This window comes from Cucurbita pepo, chromosome 2 (genome assembly GCF_057944985.1).
Source record: "Cucurbita pepo subsp. pepo isolate OVF chromosome 2, ASM5794498v1, whole genome shotgun sequence".
NCBI classification, from domain to species: domain Eukaryota; kingdom Viridiplantae; phylum Streptophyta; class Magnoliopsida; order Cucurbitales; family Cucurbitaceae; genus Cucurbita; species Cucurbita pepo.
This window is the reverse complement of record NC_141799.1, coordinates 4,857,904-4,876,329: the sequence shown is the minus strand read 5'-3', so window position 1 is coordinate 4,876,329 and position 18,426 is coordinate 4,857,904. Positions and strand designations below refer to the sequence as shown.

At 34.4% G+C, this 18,426-nt stretch overlaps 4 protein-coding genes across 4 annotated transcripts; 3 read left to right on the top strand and 1 right to left on the bottom strand.

Annotated features, from left to right (window-relative positions):
* Positions 1-406: 406 nt before the first annotated feature.
* Positions 407-6,565, bottom strand: LOC111789373 (RNI-like superfamily protein). Its single transcript, XM_023670124.2, has 6 exons — positions 6,326-6,565; positions 6,018-6,151; positions 1,991-2,160; positions 1,785-1,862; positions 1,231-1,375; positions 407-956 (listed from the first exon to the last, which is right to left on the bottom strand). Exons 1-6 carry the CDS (start codon positions 6,486-6,488, stop codon positions 546-548), a joined length of 1,101 nt encoding a protein of 366 aa, XP_023525892.2. The 5' UTR covers positions 6,489-6,565; the 3' UTR covers positions 407-545.
* A 619-nt stretch (positions 6,566-7,184) lies between these two features.
* On the top strand, positions 7,185-12,559 carry AUG4 (HAUS augmin-like complex subunit). Its single transcript, XM_023667432.2, has 13 exons — positions 7,185-7,501; positions 7,695-7,742; positions 7,886-8,011; positions 9,141-9,485; positions 9,691-9,790; positions 10,051-10,096; positions 10,194-10,287; positions 10,380-10,451; positions 10,576-10,634; positions 10,994-11,062; positions 11,143-11,194; positions 12,212-12,289; positions 12,390-12,559. The coding sequence occupies exons 1-13, from the start codon at positions 7,367-7,369 to the stop codon at positions 12,465-12,467; spliced, it is 1,302 nt and encodes a 433-aa protein (XP_023523200.2). The 5' UTR covers positions 7,185-7,366; the 3' UTR covers positions 12,468-12,559.
* A 1,084-nt stretch (positions 12,560-13,643) lies between these two features.
* On the top strand, positions 13,644-15,051 carry LOC111788841 (protein translation factor SUI1 homolog 2). Its single transcript, XM_023669387.2, has 2 exons — positions 13,644-13,797; positions 14,560-15,051. The coding sequence occupies exons 1-2, from the start codon at positions 13,671-13,673 to the stop codon at positions 14,931-14,933; spliced, it is 501 nt and encodes a 166-aa protein (XP_023525155.2). The 5' UTR covers positions 13,644-13,670; the 3' UTR covers positions 14,934-15,051.
* A 1,576-nt stretch (positions 15,052-16,627) lies between these two features.
* Positions 16,628-17,898, top strand: LOC111787671 (RING-H2 finger protein ATL32-like). The gene is made up of 4 exons (XM_023667688.2): positions 16,628-16,860; positions 17,012-17,145; positions 17,226-17,396; positions 17,773-17,898. Exons 1-4 carry the CDS (start codon positions 16,632-16,634, stop codon positions 17,896-17,898), a joined length of 660 nt encoding a protein of 219 aa, XP_023523456.2. The 5' UTR covers positions 16,628-16,631.
* The last annotated feature ends 528 nt before the right edge of the window (positions 17,899-18,426 follow it).

Genomic DNA, 18,426 nt, shown 5'->3' with positions numbered 1-18,426 from the left:
TGAGCTTTGAGCGGTTAGATTAATTATTATTATTATTATTTTTATTAATTTTTAATAAAGTTAGAATATTGAGTAGAAGATATAGAAACTTATACCCTTTTGTGAATAATTTCATATATACCAAACAACCCATCTTTGGAAAAAAGAGTGAACAAATTAAGAATGAGTATTCTACTTATGTTCACCAATAGAAGTACTTTCCATAAACTTTGAACCGAGAACCATATTCGCTCGTTCATGTACTTCTAGAGTCGATCATAATCGAGTGTCTAAATTCCAAAATACAATGTGAAACACGTTTTCATTTGGCTCATCTTTGTAGCAAAAGCAGGCCACAGTCTTACTCGTTTTCAAGGTAATGCTCATACCTTGTTCCCTATCTCAAACGATATACACGCAAACGCCATTCTCAAGCATAGGCGAGCTAGATGAATCTTTATCAGTCTTGAAAAACTGTGTTGTACATAGGATTTTATCTCACAATCTTATATAAGTAAGACATTGTATGTTCTGAATAATGAAAACGTAAAGAGAAACAGTAGTAGCTATGTGTGACTCTGCAAAGTTTTACTTGCTTTAGAGGCCAAGGCCAGTGCCTTGGCTCTTGTACTCGTTGTCATCCACTCCCTCTCCGCACGTCTTTGATGTTGCCTCGCATTTTTAGCTCGTTTAGGAGCTAAGCGAGTGTCCCTTTCCAGGAATGCAAGCCTGAATTTTTCAGCCAAAGACAATTCTGAGGAATTCAATGGAGGAACTGGAGCCCTCGACGTGGATCTAGCCACTGCCCATGTTTTGGGATCGATATCGACAATGGCGTGTTCATCCAACGCGATATTTGGCAATGCTTCCCTTGGAACTCGCCTCCCAGTGAAAGCAAATGGTGATGGCTTCGGATTAACTGTGATGCGTGGGCATTCTGTGGAGAACATCTCCAAGGAGTTTTCGTCTATTTTTGGCTGCAGAGAGTAAAAAAGAGAGCAGGAATGATCAGAATTGGTAGGGACTCTAAGAATGCAAAATTAGTATGACCCATTTGATAACCAAAGAATTAGGCTTTCTAGAGGACTGTAAGATCTGAGAAGTGGTGTCTTCTGTTTCCTCGTTTTCGTGTCTTAGATCTTTCTAAAAACGTTCTTATAATCGGAATCCGATGATGAAATTGTTTAAGTATCTAAGAAAAGCAGGAACCATAATGAAAACAAATTAACTTGAGGGTGGAAGGTACCCTACCCAGACCAACCATCTTAGTGATTGTGCCCCATTAGCAATTTCAGCTGTATCAAGATCCTCCCATGAATCTCCTTCTATATCATCCAGTCTTGGTTTAAATATATCCAAGCACCTTCGCGCCGTATCGTCACTCCTCGGGCACCCTCTGCAACATTTTTGTTCATACCCTGTTATGAGGTTATGTTACTCCTAGTCAAAATACAATGTATATATAAAGAGAGAGAGAACCACAATGACAGAACGATGCAACAAGAACAGTAAATCAACAAACTTGTGTTTTAATCGTAAACTAAATAAAGACTATGTTCCACAGGCTAAAGTCGAAAAGGTATCGATCTACCAGATGAATTTGGAAAATTTGTTATTTGCTCAAGTTTTATGTACAAGAGGTGGTTAAAGCTTTCCATGGAGATACTTATAAGGCTAACTGGAAGTGATAGCAACTTCTTGGCAGTAAACTACCTATGTGATCTCACAACCATATAGAATAAATGTAAGAGAACCAATATTATATATTTCAATCGTGTATCAGTGGTGAGGAAATAGGCGAGTACCCGCAACGAAGTGTCTCCAAAGAGCAACAATGCTGGACGAGCTCAGAAACACCAGCAGCCGTAATCTTGTTGCATCGACTGCATTAAAACTCTTCTTAATGAAAAAATAAAGAACTTAAATTATCCAGCTATGCTATTGAACAACAGAAAATAAAATAAATAACAAACGAAAATAAATTCGTCAATGACACTTGTGAGCTGCACACCTTATATCCACAGCTCTAAGAAATTTACACGTCTTCGCAACTTTTGTTAATCCAAAATCAGAAACATCTGAACCAGAGACATCGAGTGTTTCCCACGAACTCTCTGCTAAGGAGATGACAACATCATCATCCAGTAATTTCCTTCTTCGGGCAATTGCCGTTATTGATTGCTGTGATTCCAGAAAACAGATTGAGAACGCACATGATAGACAGGTTTTTCAGTTAACAGTATATAAGATAGTAAACCTTGATAAATTGCAGTAATCCAAAGCCTTACAAGAGAAAATGGAAATATTCCAACCTCCAATTACAAAAGTGTATTTGAAGAAGGGGAAAGGAGGATTTTGAATTCCAAGAAAGGATAAAGCAGGTAGTTCCTGGGTACTTATTATGTTTAAATTTGAACTAAGGATAAGAACTAAGTAGTTTTTGGGTAGTTTTTGTTAAAAGTAAATATGTGGATATGAGCTTGTTAATCTGTTGTTAATTTTACCATTATTAGTTCAAGGTTCCCATGTCTATATATACTTGACTCTGCTGTCTAGAATGAAGTGAATTCTCTCATATTTGGCCTCCCAATCACATGGTATCAGGACACTAGATCGTTCATCGAGCAATTAGAATTTTGTGAATCAATAGGGATTTGTGAACCCTTAGGGTTTGAGGTTTGGAACACCTTCTTGGTGGGTTTGGTCTTTTACCTTGGGTTTTGCACATCAACGTTGTTGTCACCACTGCTGCAAAGGACGGTTACTGGAGCATTTTTTCTTTTCATCATCACCCATCCCAATCGCCAATCAGAAGGAACCCAATATCTGTCCAGAAAAACACCAGCGTGGGAGCTACACATGTTGTCAGTTTTGCCATCAATCCCACACTCCGGCGCATGAGTAACCAGAATTTTCTCCAGTTATCATGGCTTTCCTTGTTTGCTATTTCTGACTTGTTTGTGTGGTTATCGGTCATAATTGGTTCAGGTTAACAGCCGATTTTGAAAAGAAGTAATTTTTTTTTTTTATTGGAAACTCCACTCAAATAAGATTTTCAGAAGTTATGTGGTCATTTGGTTCTTATTTTGTGGTTTTATATTTGCCATTGACTTATGGTTGAACAAGAGCTTGCAGTGATGTCTAATGTGGCTCATTCAAGGACTCAATCCATCCATGGTTCATGTAAGAATCCATTTGTTAATTCTAGGGCCGAGTTTGCTAAATTTCAACACTAGTCCTACTACAACCATTGTTGGGTCGGGTAACTGAATTATTGTCATCTTCCATCCTCTACCAAATGGGACATAGACTTAATTAATCCCAATCTGTTTTCTACTCATTCTTCATCTACATTTCTTTCTCATGCTACTTTGGCAGATGAATCAAAATCGTCTGTACTTGGATATGGCACAATAAATCTAACCTCATCTCTTTCTTTGTCATCTGTTTTGCATTTAACTCAACTTGCTTTTAATTTGATCTCTTTAGTATGCTCACTCATGACTTTAATCGTTGTGTTTCATTTTATCTGGGCTATTGCTTGTTCCAGGAACTTGTGACAAATAAGACTATTGATAAAGGACATGAATTTGGAGGACTTTGTATTTCTTTAACATCAAGTACCAAAAGTTGCATGCTCCATAATAGTTTCTCCTCTTGTTGTCCATTGTCGTCTTGATCATTCATCTTTTTCAGCACTAAAAAAGATTTGTCCTCAATTTCATAACGTGTCTTCATTAACTTGTGATTCATGCAAAATTTTAAAGCTCCATCGTCTTAGTTCGAGCCTTAGAATCGATAAAAAAGCCAGTGCTTTTTGAATTAGTTCATTCCAATATTTGGAGTTCTTGTCCAGTTATGTCCAAACCTTGATATTTCGTTACTTTTGTTGGCGGGTTATTCTCGTATGACTTGGTTATATTTTATGAAGAATCATTCTGTTATTTTCTCACTTTTGTAATTTTCGTACTGACATTCAAATTCAGTTTTGTGTTTCCCTTAAAATTTTGAGACGCATCAATGTTGGCAAGTAATTCTTTGAAACACTTAGATTGTACCTATGTAAGCATGAAATTCTTCATCAATCATTTTGTGTCGGTACTCCATCTCAAAATGGAGTTATTGAACGAAAGAATAGGCATCTTCTTGAAACTACACGAGCATTATCCTTTCAAATGTGTGTTCCAAGGCATTTATGGGTTGACACAATTTCCACAGCCTACTTCCTGATTAATCGCATGCCCACCTCTGTTCTCTGTTTTTAAAGGTCAAATTCCTTATCAAACCTTTGTTTCCTATGTGTCAAAAATATTTGGTTGTACTTGTTTTGTTTGTAATAAACTAACAAAATTAGACTCCATATCTTTGAGGTGCATTTTCTTAAGCTATTATTGTGTTAAAAAAGGATATAGATGCTTTTGTCCTAGTTTGAATAGGTGTCTTCTAAGAAGCATAGACATTTTAGTTTGCCTAACATGTCTGTGTCTGACATCCTAACACTTGTTAGACACTTGTTAGCACAATAGACACGTATGAGACATTAATTGAACAAAATGAATATAAGTCAAACATTTGTTAGACACATAAAAAAAACTTGTTAAACATACTCGATAGACATAATGAGGCAAAAGGAGAAAATTAATAAATTTTATGAGAGAAATACATCAACTTGTTTTTTGAGCATATAAATGATAAATTTATTGACTTTGAATTCTTCCGATGTAAAAATGCTATATATATATATATATATATATATTAAATGCATATTTTAATAAACGTGTTCTTGTCATGTTTGTACCCTTGATTTTTTAAAAATGACGTGTCACTTTATTGGTGAAGTGTCGTATTTGTGTCTTGTATATGTGTATGTGCTTCTCAGGGTATCTTGTATCTTGTGATGTTACTTTCTTTGGGGACAAACCTTTGAGTTCAACTTTGTCTAGTATGAATTAGAGGGAGGATGATATCTTTTATCTATACACTCATGTCTCCTACACCCTCTCTAATTCTTCTCCTTTGACGTTTGTCCCTACTCGTCCCTCAAATACTCAAGTCTACTCTAGACGGAACCTTCTAGCAAATGTCTTGTACAAGAAGCTTCTTTACCATCAGATCTAGGACAAAGTGATGAGCTTCTTTTTGCTCTTCCATGTATGCTTATATATATTTGGTTCTACGGCATAGAATGAAGCGTATTCTTCCGTACTTGGTCTCGCAATAATAGTTACTATGTTTAAAAGTTTGAATAGGGAGTTATAACCCCATGGGACATTATGTTTTGTAGTTAACCCTCTCGTATTAAAGTGTCAATAGGTTGTAATCTCTAAGTTCTTATCGAATAGTAAATAAAAGAGATACCTATCATCCTCCATACAGAAGCTCTTGAAACATTTCTCCATTAACACATAGACTTTTGCCTCAATACTTCTAAATTTGCGTCAAGTTTGTCCATGGTTGATTGTACATTCAGAACTCTCAAATTCATCTCTACACTTCAAATTTTAAAATTTTCTTTTTGGGTTCAACAACACATGGGTAGGTGAGATTCAAACCTCTGATCTCTTAATCAAATTATATACTTAACCAATTGAGTTATGCTCATGTTAGCTCTCTATACAAAAATTTATCTATCCAAAAGTCCGGAAAATAATTGGTGTCATAAAATTGTGCAACCAAAATCAATCCAACATCAATCTTCTGCAGCATACTTGAAGTCTTGCATTTAACACAGCGCATTACAAAACTATTGAGGTTAATAAATTCAAGTGGAGACACGAAGTTGAATGAACATGCAACTGAAACCAGCATTGAAATAAGAAATGAAAGATATGAGGTAAACAAACTTTTTTTTTTTTTTTGTAAAACAAGCTAATTAACTGGGCACCGGGTTCATTAGTTTTTCAGCAGAACACATGGCCAAATAACGTTAAAGAGTGCAAGGCAACATTGAAAGAAGCAAGAAACCGACACAATTAATCCAATTCAGTCAATTTGTTATCCAGATTCAACATGAAGAAAAAATTCTAAACAAAACCAACCTTCACATCTGATGGAAAGCTGGCACTAATCTCATCCAAGTCAGAAATTATATCCTCCAAATGCTTGCCAATAAGTCCAACGCACAAACTGACTAAACTCGGAGTTTTCTTCCTCTCAAAGGGCAATCCTGTTCCTGTAAACAAAACAATACCTCGAATTACAAAATTACCGAACAAAATCCGCATTTACGATAAACAAATGCCACAATATTAGCAAATTGGCTCGCCGACTTAGAGCTCGACACATTAATCTTTCTTCAAATATTCAAAACCGATCAATCAATAGCAATCGAGAGAGGGGGATTTACCAGAGGATTGAGAAGTAGTAGCCTTGAAACTGGATTTGTGACTCGAATCGAGAGATAAAGATTCAGCAAAAGGATCAGAAGTAGGCTTGGAACTAAATTTCTGATTCAAATTAAGCTTCTCAAAAGTTTTGGAAATGATCTTCGCTTCTTCGATTGTTTCCATCAAAAATTGAAGGATTGGGGAGACGAACAGAAATCGTTAGAGAAAAAAAAAATAAAAATAAAAATAAAGGAACGAAAAGAAGAAAGCATTGACGGGAGAAACGGGGCAATCAAATTTGATTATAAAGGAACAGACACCACAATAAAATTGTGGAATTTTATTTTATTTACTTTTCAAAAATCAATTATTTTATTATTTGTTTTTAAAGCACTATTAATAATTAAAAAAAAAAAACACATTTTATCTTATTATATTATTTTATAATTTATTTAATTAAAAAACACTAAATTTACGTTAAAAAAAAGATATAACCACAACTCTGGACAATGGTAATATTGACTTCCCAAAATACCTCGTAACAATGAAGATAATATACTTTGATTATAAACTCATGATCATTTCCTAAATTAGGCTATATTGAGACTTTCATCCACCATTATAAATTTTTGACTAAATTAATAAAAAAATATATAATTTTTCGTCTTGAAGTAACCTTAAACTTTAAAAAAAAAATAAAAAATATCCTCACATTTAATTTGGGTGGAAAATGGTTAATAATTTATTTTAAAAATATTTAAAAAATTTTATTTTTTTAGCTTAAAAAATATCTTTAATTTAGGATTTTTTATTATTTTATTATTTTTTATATAAAATAAACAGAATTATAATTCAGGCTTCAAAATTCAAAAGGACACGATAAGGGTATTCTGGTAAATACAATTTAACATATCGCTTTTGCGCGCTGCAAAGGTTTCAACTTCCACTCTTCCAGGCCGGCCGGGGAGTAGTCTGCATCTGTGAAGAGATTTCGATACACTGGCTCACCGGAGCTCCGAGAACTGCTCTCAAAGGTCTCTGGTTCGTTCTTCTCATCTTCAATGGCGAAAAGCTTACAGGGCGGCGGCCAAAACCTCCCAGCAGACGTGACGCAGGTGATTGATCAGTTGGAGCGCCACTGCTTGGCTCCCGATGGATCTCTCGTCTCCAAGCCCGCTCACTACGACCTACTACTCGTATTCCATCTCCTTCATTCTCTTTTTCTCGATTCGTGCGTTTTATTGGTTGTCCAGGAAGTGTGGGTGGAATTGAGCGATACAAATTGATTTTTTTTGGAATTGATCCAGAAATTGACCTAATTGTGTAATCGAACTTGTTTCGGTTTGGTGTTTTTTACTCATTACTGAATACTGAAGATGAATTTTGCAGGCGAGAGAAGAAATGTCGAGGGAGAGATTGCGTTATTTGGAAGCCATGGTGGGTGGTTTTTACTTTGATTCTCTAGTTCTGGGTCCTGTAACATTTTAAAAATTGATTGAATCACTGGCTTAATTGCATCCGTTGGTTAGCTTGTATTTGTGATTATTTTGAGTGTGACTGTTGTTGTATGTTTCATGCAGGCAATCTACTCTGAAGCAATTGCGATGGTGGAAGAGTACCAACAGGCTGTTTCAATGGCGAACCTTGGCGGAGTTCGAGATGGTCAGGCTCTTTATCCACAACTAGGTTTGAAGAATTCGGCTCAGGTTTGTGATCGGAGCCATTGTATATATTACGATTCATAATGGAAATACGGTGGATGATGGTTGATAGCCTTCCAAGATACCTAGTACTCTCCCACAAATAAAACCAAAATCTACCTACCTCTTATACTCTATACATTCAAATTCAGTATGAATTAACTTTTTCTAACAAAATCAATCACTCACTAAAAATGAATATTGATAACCTTGATTTCTAACAGTTAGATTATATATTTAATGGACTGATTTTTCTTCTGCAATTGATCGAAAAAGTACTTTGTAATATATACATTTGATAAGGAAACATAAACATTTCATTGATGCTGTGAAGTGATGATAGAAGAATAGGTCTTATCTAGGAGTTACAAAAATATCTTCCCCTGAGATACGAGGGAAGAAAGACTAATTACAAAAAGGGGGTTGATAATTTAAACCACAAAAGATCTTAGTAGATGATAAGTTCCATAATCGAGTCGAAACTAGAATGCTTATCCGAGAAAATCTGAGTCTTGTGTTCCTTCCAAATGCTCCTAACTACGTTATAATATCACCTTTCTTATTTTAGTAGGAAGGATAATTGAGCTTAAACATGGATCTTTCTTTGCTTTTACCTTTAAATGACCTTTGGAAATTCAAATAGAATGGATCTGTTATATAATGGCTTGTTAAGAAAATGTAATGAAAAACTGTAAGGGTCGATATCTGCAAAATAGTGAAGTTGTGGAAACGCCACAAGTTTGCTGTTGTTTAAAGATTTTGTAACTTTTTTCAGTGCATGAACATGCCGCAGGTTGTTTTTGTGATGTTAAATTTGCTGCATATTGGTCTTCTGAACTCCTTTCTGCAATTCAGGCCTTGGAGACGATTGTTTTGTAATCATTTTTTTTTAATGTAACAAGTTATTCTAAGAAGCTTATGGTGCTTGGTAGTAGTATTTTTCTTCTTCAAATTTTTAATATTTTATTAGCCTTTCTCATGCTATGTCTCTATCAAATTCCCATGCATGTTAAAAGAAAGACAATTTTCTTTTATAGCGATAATCAATTTCTGAACTGGCCTTTAAGTATATGTCTAATTATACATTACACCATGTCTGTTTATATGGAGTGATAGCTTGCAAACCCTGTCTCAGGTTTATGAGACTCTTGAGCATCGAATGGTTGTAGCAGAAGCATCTCAAAGATTGAGACTTCCTCTTATATCAAAGGATGGTGAAATCCATGAGGAAGAGATTGAGAAGTTGAGTTTAGTATCTCGAAGTTCCCTTGATAGTACAAGCACCGGTGTCACAATCAGTTCAAGTTCTAACTCAACAAATTATGCGAGTGCGACTAGTGCTGGAAGCATAGTGAACAATAGTCTTTCGGTTAGCTCAAATGATAATGCAGAGCCTGGAGTAGGTGGTGTTCCCAATCGCTTTCTTGGAATCACCCCTGCCTTCTTATGGCAAACACAGCTCCATCAAGTCCCTTCCATGGTATGCTATCTATGTGGGGATGGATGAAGGGAATCAAGTAGTCGTCTATATTTCGTTTTTTCTGTTAGCTTTCATTGAATTGGATTGTTATGCAGCCCCCTGCTCTTACCAGACATTGTTTTTAACCACTTAATATTTTTGTTCTCAATATATGAAAGGCATCACTGATATAAGTTATCTGCAAATTCCTCTTATGTTATTATAGGATATGCCCGAATATCAAATGGCTCTTTCCCGTGAGATTGATGCTCGTTTGAAGACTAAATGTGATAAGGTAGCTGATGCTTTTGTGATGGATGATATTGGTACGTCTATGGCTCCTTATCATTTCTGTACAATTTTGCAAGCATGTTATACATGAAAGTGTGATGTTTTTTTTTTGGGGGGGGGCTTTCTAGCTTTAGTAGTTATATTTACTTTATTTTATGTACCAAAATGTTGATATTTACTAGATTTGCATGTTAAAATTATTGATCTGTCTTTTTTATCCTTAAACTGTTGAAAGGTTAGATTTAATAGGCAATTCACTATACGATGCATATCTTATGGCCTTACATTCATGCAGAATCATCATCTGGGCATCATAGCTCTAGTGCTCGGCTTCCAGAGAGGTCTGGTTGGCTCTTCCATGGCATTATTTCTTTGTTGTGTTTTTGTACCCCCACCCCCGAATTAGTTCATTTTTCTCACTAAAACTTCAATACATAGGGTCAAGTTGATCATTGAGGAGATTGAAAGGGAAGAAGAAGCTTTGCGGCAAGATCTTTACTCGGCAGACAGAAAGTTTGCTGAATATTACAATGTATATGACAGGAAGTTCATTTAATGAGTTTTTTTTTTATCCATTTTGTCGAAGGTTAATTGCATGCCTTTCTAATATTTTGTTCAAACTAGGTTCTTGAGCAGATATTGGGAGTATTAATTAAGCTTGTCAAAGATTTGAAGCTGCGGCATCAACATAAATATGTAATTATTGTTATTTTCTACCATAATGGATGGTTAAATTTGCGGGATTGGTTTCAGTTATTAGTTTTTGTTTTTAACTTTGTAACTTCAGCACATTTAACCTGGTTAAACTCAAATTATGTAGGACGATCTCCAGAAAACATGGCTGTGCAAAAGGTGTGAGACGATGAATGCGAAACTGAGGTCTGTTATAACTCGATGTTCATTGGATCCTTGTGCTAATTAAACAATCAAATATTCATACAAATCTTCTTTCATGTGTCAAACATCTGTTGAGCTCTCATGCCGGAGTGTGGCAATATCTGAAATGCGCCGACACTGACACTCTACAAAAGCAATAGTCTGCACTTTATAGTTCTTATTTGCATGTGTTCAATCAGCACATCCTAACTGAGCTCTTTATAGCATTGTGGAAATTCACGTTCATTTTCCCCTCCTGCATCTCCTTTTTGGAGCAGAATACCATTTTCACTGCAAATTTTGTTTTATTTCTCTAAATATGCGATGATCACGCTGTCGTAATTATGTACTTCATTTTTCAGTGTTTTAGAGCACGTTCTCTTGCTAGAGACTTACACACAGGAATCTATACCAGCCCTTCATAAAATAAGGTATTGTCCGAGTATATTCCTTTTAGTAGACCAGCGTATTATCTTCAAGGTAAATATAATTTGTAATGTTCTTTTTACAGAAAGTATCTTGTTGAAGCAACGGAGGAAGCTTCTATTTCTTATAATAAAGCAGTAAGTTTCTCTCTCTTTCTCTGTCTTGTCTCTCTTTATATGGTAAGAAACGGGAATATATTCATGGGAAATTGAAAAAAAGAAACAAACTAACCACCAAGGATAACTGAGCTCTGTTTAGAGAAAACTATAACAAGTAGCACCTCCAATCTGAGGCCAGTCAAAATAACTCCAGTAAAAATGCAATAAACGATTTTTCTCTATCTTGGAAGGTTCTGTGTTTTTTTTTTTTTTTTTTTTTCTAACCAATAAAGCCAAAAAAGAAAAAAGGAGCTCTAACCACACTTCCTTGGCACTTTAGCTTTGTTTTTCAGCCACCATGTACCATATAGAACAACTATATGTTCATCAATGGCATTGCTGTGTTTTTCAATCATACAACAACCATCATAGTATGCCTGCAGTCAGATGTCAAAAACCAAAGCAAAAAGTAAAAATAGAAAGAAGCAAGTCCTTCTCAAACAATCATCCCATGGATATCAGTGTGAGATCCCACGTCGGTTGGAGAGAGGAACGAAAGCATTCTTATAAGGGTGTGGAAACCTCTCCCTACCAGACATGTTTTAAAATCTTGAGGGGAAGTCTGAAAATAAAAGCCCAAAGAAGACAATATCTTCTAGAAGTGGGCTTAGACCATTACAAATGGAATCAGGTTAGTCATCGGGCAGTGTACTAATGAGGACGCTGGGCCCCCAAGAGGGTGGATTGTGAGAACCCACATCGGTTGAAGAGGGGAACAAAGCATTCCTTATAAGGGTGTGGAAACCTCTCCCTGTTTTAAAACATTGAGGGAAAGCTTGGAAGGGAAAGCCCAAAAAAGATAATATCTACTAGTGGTGTTTAGTTAACTCTCACAGCGTTGACAATTAAAGTGCAATAAGCACTCTTATTATTCTCCTTCTTTTGCAATCTAACCCCACTCTGAGATCAACTTGCAACCATGGTTTGCTTACTTTTATGTCTATCTTCGGACTTCGCCAGTGCGTTCTACGTCATTTAACTTTACATTTCTGCTAGGTCACTCGACTCCGTGAGTATCAAGGTGTAGACCCTCATTTCGACACAATTGCGAGGCAGTACCATGATATTGTAATGGTAATGTCTTGGGAAATAGCTTACCATTATCACCCTCTTTGTTGAAAATGGGTAAGAAGAGAAAACTCATAAGTAAGTTTTGCACACTTTTATTTTGCAGAAACTGGAGAATATGCAATGGACAATTCACCAAGTTGAGATGGACTTGAAACGCTTGCCAGATCAGTCAAGTACATGAAACATTTTTCATAGAATTTGTTCATTTGTCTGTATTGCTTCGTTTATTGTATTATGATCTGTTTGAAGTTAATATATTTTGTTTTTTCATCAGCAGCCTGTTCATAATGTATGATTTTTTGTCTTCTCAAATGTTTAGTTTCAATTGATCTCAGCCATTCTTCTGGTTTTTATGGTAAGTGTCACTACAAGAAAGAGAATTAGCCAAGAAAAATCTTGTTCAATGATAAAATTTTGAGAAAAAATATGGTGGTGCATAAATCCTTTAAAATTGCTCTAATTTACGTGTTTGCAAGTATTATTACGGAGAATTTCAATAGGTCAACTCAAACTCATCGCTAATAGATATTATTCGTTTTCGTTTGTTATGTATCGTTGTCAGTTTCACGATTTTTAAAACACTGTTACAGAGACGTTTTCACACTCTTATAAAGAATGATTCGCTATTCTCTGCAATCACAACTCCTTGAGGACTCAGCGTTCTTGTTGACACTGACATTTATAATAGTCCAAGTTTACTGATAACAAATATTGTCCGCTTTAACTTATTATTAGTCTACATTGTTTTTTAATTGATTTTAGGCTAAGTTTGGGATTAACCTAACTTACAACATAATAGTACGAAAGTCAGCTTTTGGTTAAAGAAATTAATGTTTTATAAATTTTAGTAGTAGGTTTTTCAGTAAATGAATATTAAATTATTGCTACTAAATTACACGTATTATTAAAATATATATATTGTTTGCATATTATTTATTGGGTATGGTAGGTATTTTCAAATAAATAATTTTAAAAACTATATATTTCGGATCATAGATATCTAAATTTTTTCGAGTAATCTTAAACTAATTATTTTTCTTAATTTACAGTTAATTTCTTTTAAAAATATTAATAGCGAGTATTATTTAAAATAAAAAAGTTTAATAATAATTAATTTTAAGATTTATTAAAAATGATTCATGTTAAATTGGGGCCCACCCAGAACCCCCGGCTTGGCCCACTTGGACCGGACCGTCCTTTTCTCCAATCGGATCCCGGTAGCGTTAGCGTTCAATGAACGCGTCTACATTCACCGCACTTTAACCATATTTTAAAAGAGACTTATTTTATTGTACACGTCAGCGAAGATCTGACCGTCCATTACTGATCTTGGCCGTCCACGTCATCTCCCTACATGTTCGAGAACAATCCTGACCCCATTCGGATGCGAATTCGTGATGGAAACATACGGATTCTTGCCGCTTTCCCCAAAATCTCTATAAATAATCCCCATACCGCTGAACGTTGGTCTCATCATTCGTTGTCCGTTCGCTGTTCTTCATTACCTTCTCGTAAGTCTTTGATCCCTTCTGAATAGTTGAATCAGTAATTTTGTATTCTGATTGTTAGCTCTACTTTAACTTGTGTTCCTGTTGTTGTTGCTGGATTTATCTTTTTGCTACTTTGATTTTGTGGCTTATGCTCATTTGACTTGATGATTTGATGATCGTCGTTGGGAGATTTCTGTTTAGATTGGATTTTAGTTTGTATTGGCCGGATTTTCGTCTTGCTTGATACGATTCTGTTGTTGCGTTCTTTATTGAAGTCGTGGATGATCTACGGTTTTTCTTTCTGGATTCGTTGTTTTGTTGTTTGAGTATTTGGTTAGATGATCGAGGAGATTCATCGTTCTGGATTCTTGTCCTGTGGTTCTCTTCATGTTTAGATTGGGTTTTAGTTTATATCGGCCGGATTCTCGTCTTGCTTGGTAAGATTCTATTGTTCGGTTCGTTTATTGAGTCATGGATGATCTAGGGTTTTTCTTTCTGGATTCGTTTGTTTGAGCTTTAGGTTTTATGAGTATATAGTTAGGTGATCGTCAGAAGATTCATCGTTGTTCTCTTCATTTGTTCAAGTGTTTTCTTATACGAAAAACCGTTTAATCCGGCCATGGATGAACAGGGGATTTGTTGTTGTTCATTGGTATTGATTGTATCTGATCCGCTTTGGGGTTTCTGTTGATTGGAAGCCATTGATTGTGGGAGTTGGCGTTTAAAGATGAGCCAAGGCTTACTTCTATCCATATTGATTTTGATATCTATGATGTGTTCCAGATTGTGGGTGTTCGAGTTTGATCCAAACAAGGTTGATGGTTGAAATAGACGTCCAAATCCCATCCGCTTACGATCCATTCGCAGACGCCAAGGATTCTGATGCCCCAGGAGGCAAAGAGTATGTTCATATCCGCGTGCAGCAGAGGAATGGCAAGAAGTGCTTGACAACAGTCCAGGGTCTGAAGAAGGATTTCAGCTACGAGAAGATCCTCAAAGACGTGAAGAAGGAGTTCTGTTGTAATGGTAACGTCGTCCAAGACAAAGAATTGGGGAAGATAATTCAGCTTCAAGGCGATCAGCGCAAGAACGTGTCTCAGTTCCTGGTTCAGGCTGGGATTGTGAAGAAGGATCAGATCAAAATCCATGGATTTTAAGCAACTTGTTTTATAGTTCATCGAATTGAATCTGTTTCTGTGTTTTCTTTTGAATGGATCTTGTGATGGCGGTCTGTGATGACGACTTGTTAGCAATAAAATGTTTGATTCTGGGTAACTTTTGTGGTCTTTCATGTTCTTAGCCAGGAAGTTTCAAGCTTTTAACCTCTCCTATGATTGTTTTAAATCATGTTCTTGTGGAAGTGTCAAAACCTTTAGCTTCAACTTGATATCAATTTCATTAAGCCAATATCCATGAACATTTGAATTCATAACATTAATTTTTAAATATAAAATTATATTTAAAGGGCTTCTTGTTTCTTGTCTTTGAATCATCCGCTACTGCTTGACTTGCTATGATTAAGTTGGCATTCATCAGCTACTGTTTAACTTGCCATGACTAAGTTTAAGGCATTCATCAGCTAAGTTTAGGGCATTCATCAGCTGCTTGACTTGCCATGACTAAGTTTAGGGCATTCATCAGCTACGGCTTGACTTGCCATGACTAAATTAGTCAGGCATGACTTTCGTACTATGTGAGATGAATACGACTCTCCACAATATTTGATATTGTCCTGAGCTTCTCAAAAGGTCTCACACCAATGGAGAGAGTATTCTTCGATTATAAACTCGTGATCATTCCTTAAACTAGCCGAACTTTCATTCACACTAATCGAGAATCATAAAAGAACGAATTTTCTAGAATTCTTGACTAGCTTAAAAAGAAACACATCCAACAGAAAAAAAAGAACGAATTCTCTATAACTCTTGACTAGCTTAAAAAGAAACGTCTTAAAAAATTAAATAACTAAAAATTTAACCGGTAAACAATATTTCTTTGTTTTATTAATAACTAAAAATTTAACCTGTAAACAATATTTCTTTGGTTTATTATCTATTTTTCTTTTCTACGTAGATTTTTAAAATTAAAACAAATAGTTTTTTAAAAATATATATTTTTTATTTATGGTTTTAGGTAAAGAATTCAAATATTTTATTATTGTGAAAAAAAAAACATTAATTTTTAAAACAAAAACTAAAAATTTAAAGACAAAACACTTTTTTTATATTTAAATTTTTAGCTCAATTAAAAAATGTCACATTTTTAAAAGCTACATTTTTTATTTTTTAAAACTTATTCTTGCAAAAACACCATCATAAAATCATAATTGATTTGAAAAAGAATCTCGAGATAAAGTAGTTATTTATTTATTAGCAAAATAAATGCGGCCATTAAAATTTAAATTTTTATCCAATAAATTTAATTAATTTAATTAATTTAATTACAATATGGAATATTTTTTTCATTTAATTCGTAAAGAAAATGGAACATTGACTTTGTTGTATATTGAACATTGACTTTAATTCTATCTACCGAACATTAGGTTCGATCATACTTAATACGTGTAACTAAAACATTAAACTCGTACCAAATCCTATATATGTGTGTGTCTAAATACACTAATTAAACTTTAAATACTCGATTACCGATCAATCTAAACATAAACTCAATTAATTAAAATATATATTAACGATTAAGATATCATAGGTTTGAATTATAGTCGGGATCCCGAAAAGATCATTTTTTCTCATTAAATTCACCGAATTGGAATTTTATCTACTTTCTGGGGGATTTCATTAATGCCTCTACCTATTCTCTAAGTCTTTGTTAGGTTATGCTTTAAAGACGTAAGGTCGATGGACGAAAAGCCCTTCTCGTCTCTGTTTCTACTACCTATTTTAATCTCCGTCTTTACAAAATTGCATATATTGAGTCAAGAATTTCACGGATTTTGCTTTACTATGTTGACGATGGTGTGGTGGTTGGTTGAGTTCAAGGAGGAAGTTTTCTATACGACTCTTTGCTTCTTTGTCAATTCGTTCAAGACAATCCTTTTTGCTTTGTATCTATGCCTTCTTGCTTTAGGTATGTATACGATCTTCTTTTGAAAAATTATTCGAGTGGCTTGACCATTACGAATCACGAGTTTCCACAATACTATGATATTGTCCACTTGTGGGACTCCCTCCCAACAATCCTCAACAGTAAATACGTATTTTACTTCTGACATTTACAGTAGGTGCAATGGTCGGGATAGTGGTCGGAGCTTTCAAAGGCCATGGCACCGACATCGACACTATTGTCGGTGCCACCGTAGCACTTCAACTATTGAACTACACAACGTTTGGATATAGATATTCTTTCCCAAATGTACGGTTTTCTTTTTCTTCTTCTTCTTCTTCTTTTAGTAAAACAAATACTCGTGCTTAACTTTTGGATAAAATTTTCAGGCGAGCGACTTATCGGAGCATATACACCGAGAGATATCGGAGTTCGTCGATGCCGCTGCCGGAGAAAGTTGTGTGAAAGGGATGCCAATGGAGAGTGTCCAAAAGTTGGCTGTTTCTGAATATGATCACCGCAAGATGAACAGCTCCATTTCTCGTTCCATTTGCTTAGAGGTATCATAATTTATATAAAATAAAAATATTTAAATTATATATATATATATATATATATATATATATATATATATATTTATTTATTTATTTGTTTATAGTTAAAGAATAAAAATAGAAATAGAATTGGAATCAAATATATTCTCATTAATATTCCTATCATTTAAATACATATCATTTAAATACATACAGGCTACCAATTAATACCTATGAAAATATAAACTAATTAAATATTAAGAATAAAATAAAATATACTATAAATTATAAAAGAAAGAATATTAAGATATAATATCTAAGATATATTTTATGAATAATATATTCTAAATATTATATATATATTTATTTATTGAGATTTTATTTTATTTTATAATATTTTCAGAAATTTGAAGATGGAGAATTTGGGAGGAGACTTCCAAATTGTGATCATTTCTTCCACGTGGATTGCATAGATCAATGGCTACGATTGCATGGATCTTGCCCAAATTGTAGAAAAAAATGTATTTAAATAATATAAAATTAATTTTATTTTTGTTTATAGAAAATAAGATATATATAAAAATTATTATAAATAGTATTTTAAATATTTAATTACCCCTTGGATTTATGGGTTTTATTTAATACGTCATAAATTTTTAATTTTGATTTTAATATATCTCAATCTCAAATTTTTTTAATTTTATATTTAATAAGTTTTTAATATATTAATATTTAAAAAAAATTAATGGGTTTATTAGATATAAAATTAAAAATTATCACCCTAAATATATAATATTAAAAATTTTAATTGAGATACAAAAATTTATAATTTAATTCATTTTAAAATTAAAATAAACCAATCATAATTAGAAGAATCCACTGGGTCGGGTCGGGTTAGACCTGAGCCGACAACCAAACAGCCCAACTCCAGGTTTGGTCCAGCCCACTAGTTACCTGTAGCCCAACCTAGAAGCCATGCCAGCTCATCCATGTTTCACTTCAGCCCGGCCCATATCAAGCCCAATTTCAGACTTCAACCCAGCCCAAGAAAGTTTAT

Bases quoted from the DNA above. Each gene is read 5' to 3' on its own strand.
- LOC111789373 (XM_023670124.2), bottom strand. From the start codon at position 6,488: ATGGAAACAATCGAAGAAGCGAAGATCATTTCCAAAACTTTTGAGAAG. The intron at 2,161-6,017 runs GTTGGTTTTGTT...CTGGAATCACAG, and splicing joins GCTTTCCATCAGATGTGAAG to CAATCAATAACGGCAATTGC. The intron at 1,863-1,990 runs GTGTGCAGCTCA...GTTTTAATGCAG, and splicing joins CTTAGAGCTGTGGATATAAG to TCGATGCAACAAGATTACGG.
- AUG4 (XM_023667432.2), top strand. From the start codon at position 7,367: ATGGCGAAAAGCTTACAGGGCGGCGGCCAAAACCTCCCAGCAGACGTG. The intron at 7,502-7,694 runs GTATTCCATCTC...TGAATTTTGCAG, and splicing joins CTCACTACGACCTACTACTC to GCGAGAGAAGAAATGTCGAG. The intron at 9,791-10,050 runs GTACGTCTATGG...ACATTCATGCAG, and splicing joins TTTTGTGATGGATGATATTG to AATCATCATCTGGGCATCAT.
- LOC111788841 (XM_023669387.2), top strand. From the start codon at position 13,671: ATGCGAATTCGTGATGGAAACATACGGATTCTTGCCGCTTTCCCCAAA. The intron at 13,798-14,559 runs GTAAGTCTTTGA...GATGTGTTCCAG, and splicing joins CTGTTCTTCATTACCTTCTC to ATTGTGGGTGTTCGAGTTTG.
- LOC111787671 (XM_023667688.2), top strand. From the start codon at position 16,632: ATGGACGAAAAGCCCTTCTCGTCTCTGTTTCTACTACCTATTTTAATC. The intron at 16,861-17,011 runs GTATGTATACGA...TGACATTTACAG, and splicing joins TCTATGCCTTCTTGCTTTAG to TAGGTGCAATGGTCGGGATA. The intron at 17,146-17,225 runs GTACGGTTTTCT...TAAAATTTTCAG, and splicing joins ATAGATATTCTTTCCCAAAT to GCGAGCGACTTATCGGAGCA.